This window comes from Lucilia cuprina, chromosome 6, assembly GCF_022045245.1.
Source record: "Lucilia cuprina isolate Lc7/37 chromosome 6, ASM2204524v1, whole genome shotgun sequence".
NCBI classification, from domain to species: Eukaryota; Metazoa; Arthropoda; class Insecta; order Diptera; family Calliphoridae; genus Lucilia; species Lucilia cuprina.
The window spans coordinates 58,334,663-58,338,351 of NC_060954.1; the positions used below are offsets into that span (position 1 = coordinate 58,334,663).

At 32.3% G+C, this 3,689-nt stretch overlaps 1 protein-coding gene across 6 annotated transcripts in view; it reads right to left on the bottom strand.

The window, feature by feature from the left end:
- Positions 1 to 158: 158 nt before the first annotated feature.
- Positions 159 to 3,689, bottom strand: part of LOC111681708 (rap guanine nucleotide exchange factor 4) — a 114,900-nt gene continuing 111,369 nt past the window's right edge. For 2 of the 6 annotated variants that reach the window (XM_046954017.1, XM_046954018.1), the window contains exons 13-15: positions 1,308 to 1,669; positions 915 to 1,168; positions 172 to 773 (exon numbers count right to left, since the gene is read on the bottom strand). In XM_046954017.1, the coding sequence (XP_046809973.1) occupies positions 390 to 773; positions 915 to 1,168; positions 1,308 to 1,669 (1,000 nt within the window). In that variant the 3' untranslated portion in view covers positions 172 to 389. Of the gene's footprint in view, positions 774 to 914; positions 1,169 to 1,307; positions 1,670 to 3,689 lie in introns of all 6 variants that reach the window. The other 4 variants (XM_046954015.1, XM_046954013.1, XM_046954014.1 and 1 more) reach the window with 4 other exon arrangements.

Below are 3,689 nucleotides of genomic sequence, written 5' to 3' on the forward strand. Positions count from 1 at the left end.
AACTAGAACTGAACTAGAACTGAACTAGAACTGAACTAGAACTGAACTAGAACTGAACTAGAACTGAACTAGAACTGAACTAGAACTGAACTGGAACTGAACTAGAATGGAACTAGAACTGAACTAGAACTAAACTAAGACTGAATTAAAAACCTAAGATTTTTCAAAATTAAGAAAAAAATTATTAAAAAAACATAAATATCACAATGGTGAAGGGTATTTGAAATTCGGCTTTGCCAATTTTGTCACTATTACATGTTTTAAATACAATATGTTTTTTGTTTCTTTCGCCACAAATAAAACTTAATTAAGCATTCAATTTAACAACGGTAGTTTTGTAACGAACACATTTAGCTTTAATTTTTTTAAATTTTATTTTCATTTAAAACTTACCACACGATATCCTGGCTAAAAATTTGTAATAGGGGGGAAGTGAGTTTAGTTTTGTATTTTATTGATTTAACTAAATTTTGTTTACAAATTCTATTACAAGTTAAATTCGATTTTTTTTTTATTTTTTTTTTTATATTACTAGCCCCTATTTGTTCAACACTAATTGTTACTAAATAAAACATTATTAATTTAAATCGGAAAAAACTCACCTTTCCAAAGTGATGACGACCAAAGGTGTGATACAGCAGTTCATATTCATGCACCGCCCAAAATAGATCCCAATCAAATGTTGTTATATAATATGCTAATTCTTTGGTACTCAACAATTCCAAATCAATTTCAATGCCTTCCGTAGGACCCTCTTGCTCTGACAAAGGTGTCTACATCAGAGAAAATAATAATAAAAAACACATACACCAATAAAAACACATAAATATTTTATGCAAGAAGCATTAGGAAAATTGTTTTTGACATTTGCAACATTTCGCAAATTCCCCAAAAACACACACATATGTACATACCAATGCATCTAGATGATCCTTAACGGAGACAAAGAGACGTCCATTTAAACTCAAACCAGTGGGTATACTAACATCATTATCCTTGAAAACAGAACGTTCACCATTCGATTTGACTTCTACTAAACATAAATCCTCGGGGCCACGATTCAATTGTAGTTTGTCGGCAGCACAGGCTTTAATTATTTCCGCTGTCGTATGCAATGGAAAACGCAGGGTGCAATATGTGTGGTCAGCACAATACACACGGAATATAACTGTGGAAATAAAAAACGTAAACAGAAAAATACTCTTAATACAAATATACACTAAATAGAACAGCTTATGTTATGTTATATTTAAAAGCCAATAAATGTTTATTTAAAATTGATTTAGTTTTTTTTCTATTTAACTTACTATCATCATCCGGCCTTATAACGGTTTTCGAGGGTGTTAAATTACCACTAAACAAACATATAGGCTGACCATTTGGTGGCAGTTTCCATTTTTGTCCGGCATTCTGATTACGATCATCTTGATAGCGTGCCATTTGTGTGAGTATGTTGTGTATAATACTAGTTTCTTCCTGTAGCTCCGGATCGGCTTCGACTTCGGCCGCTAATTCTTCGATAAAATCACAGACACTGGGCTCATCGAAGGCTGCATGTCGTACAGCCATTACCCATTTTTGCATAAATTGTATAACTCGTTTCTTGAAATTCACTATATATTCCCGATCGTCGGGAGTTTGGGCACCGTCATTGGTGTCACAATGAAAAGTGCAAAGAAGTTAAGGAATCATATTGTAAGTTTTGTCAATATAAGGATTGTACAATGAAACGAGGATTAAATTACTTAGAACTGAACTAGACTAAACTTGAATAAAATTAGAATTAAACTAAAACGAACTAGAACTGAACTAGAAGTGAACTAGAACTAGAACTGAACTAGAACTGAACTAGAACTGAACTAGAACTGAACTAGAACTGAACTAGAACTGAACTAGAACTGAACTAGAACTGAACTAGAACTGAACTAGAACTGAACTAGAACTAGAACTGAACTAGAACTGAACTAGAACTGAACTAGAACTGAACTAGAACTAAACTAGAACAGAACTAGAACTGAACTAGAACTCAACTAGAACTGAACTAGTACTGAACTAGAACTAAACAAAAATTTTAAATGTTTGACAATTTTTCATTAAAGGATTAATAAATAATTGTGAATAAATTACTTCCTTTGAAGTTTCCTTTTATATGTAAATTCCAAAGGTGTAAAGATGCGTAGCCTTTTAGGATCTATTATACTTAGAGATCACTATCACTTACAAATTTCACATATACAATGACATGCATAATAAATTTTGCAAATTAACCTTAACAACTTGATTTCTAATTTGCCAGTCAAATGGCTTACTTGTTCAAAATCATAAAATGAAACCATAGAGTTTTCAAAATTAAACCCATAAAACCATCAACACGTGTTATATCATTATATCATTCCTGCCCCCTCTGAAGTGTGGGAGTATATGTGTTGAAGACATTTCTAAAACAATTTGTCTCAAGCTGAAAACTTGTCTTGGAGATGCAGTGATGCATGTGAAGACCATTAAATTGATTAATACGTTGTGAGTGAGTGTTTTATTAATCATAAATATTTACCGTAATCTAGTACAAGTCTGCAGCAGCAGAAGCAGCAACAGCCACAAAAAAAGGATAATAAAGAGCAGTCAGTTAATAAGTAGAGTAAGCCAAATAAAATGTGCTTAAAAATCTAAAACCTTTGGATCAGATATTTTTTTCTTGCTTGCTTTGCCATCATAAATCTAAAACTCAAGAACACACACACATTTTTCTTTTTTAAAACATCTTCTGCCACTTGATGATTATACTGTTATCATGCTAGACAACATTGCCATTCCCTAGTAGCTTTCTTGACATCAGAACAAACCCGCCCACCCACTAACATTTAAGGATACATGAATATTTATAAGTCTAAAAAAAGTTAAGTTAAGAAAGAATCTTTTACTAGAATTAACAACGTTGTAACTTGCTTGTGTTATTGCCGTAAGGCAATTGTGGTAGCTAAAAAATGGTAAGAGAAAAAAACTTTCATCAAAAGGTGCCTTTACAAGCGAGATTGAGGGCATGCATGTGTATAAGAAACTTTAAACTTATACTACATACTTTCATTTCCCTTTATAGTCTAAGACAGTTATTGATACAACCGCTGGTTGTGCTGCCTCCGAAAAACATTAAGTCATGTTTTACTGTTTGCTTATGGGGTTTAAAGGGGAAGGCTTTTAGTTCCTGTTTTGAATTTTTAATATTTTTTTCTCTAGTTGTCTCCCCAAATGCATACATACATACATGTGTTCTCTCAGTGTATGTAAATAATAAAGGAACTTGTGGATGTTGTGAAAGAACTACGTTGGTATTTTAAAGGATTATTTGAAATTAAAATGTGCTTAGATGTACATTTCTTACTTAAGAAGATTTTTTAGGAAAATAACCTTAATGAGTAGGAAATGTACTATTAAGTGGGGTTAAAATAAGCCTGGAAGATCCACGAAGTACAATTCCAAACTTCGGCAATTACATCTACGCGGACAGTAGTCTTGAACAGCAGGGAAAAATAAATCCGGAGGTCGTAGGTTCTATTTCGAACAAACTAACTTAGTAAGTAAGCAAGTAACTAACTAACTAACTAACTAACTAACTAACTAACTAACTAACTAACTAACTAACTAACTAACTAACTAACTAACTTACTAACTAACTAACTAACTAACTAACT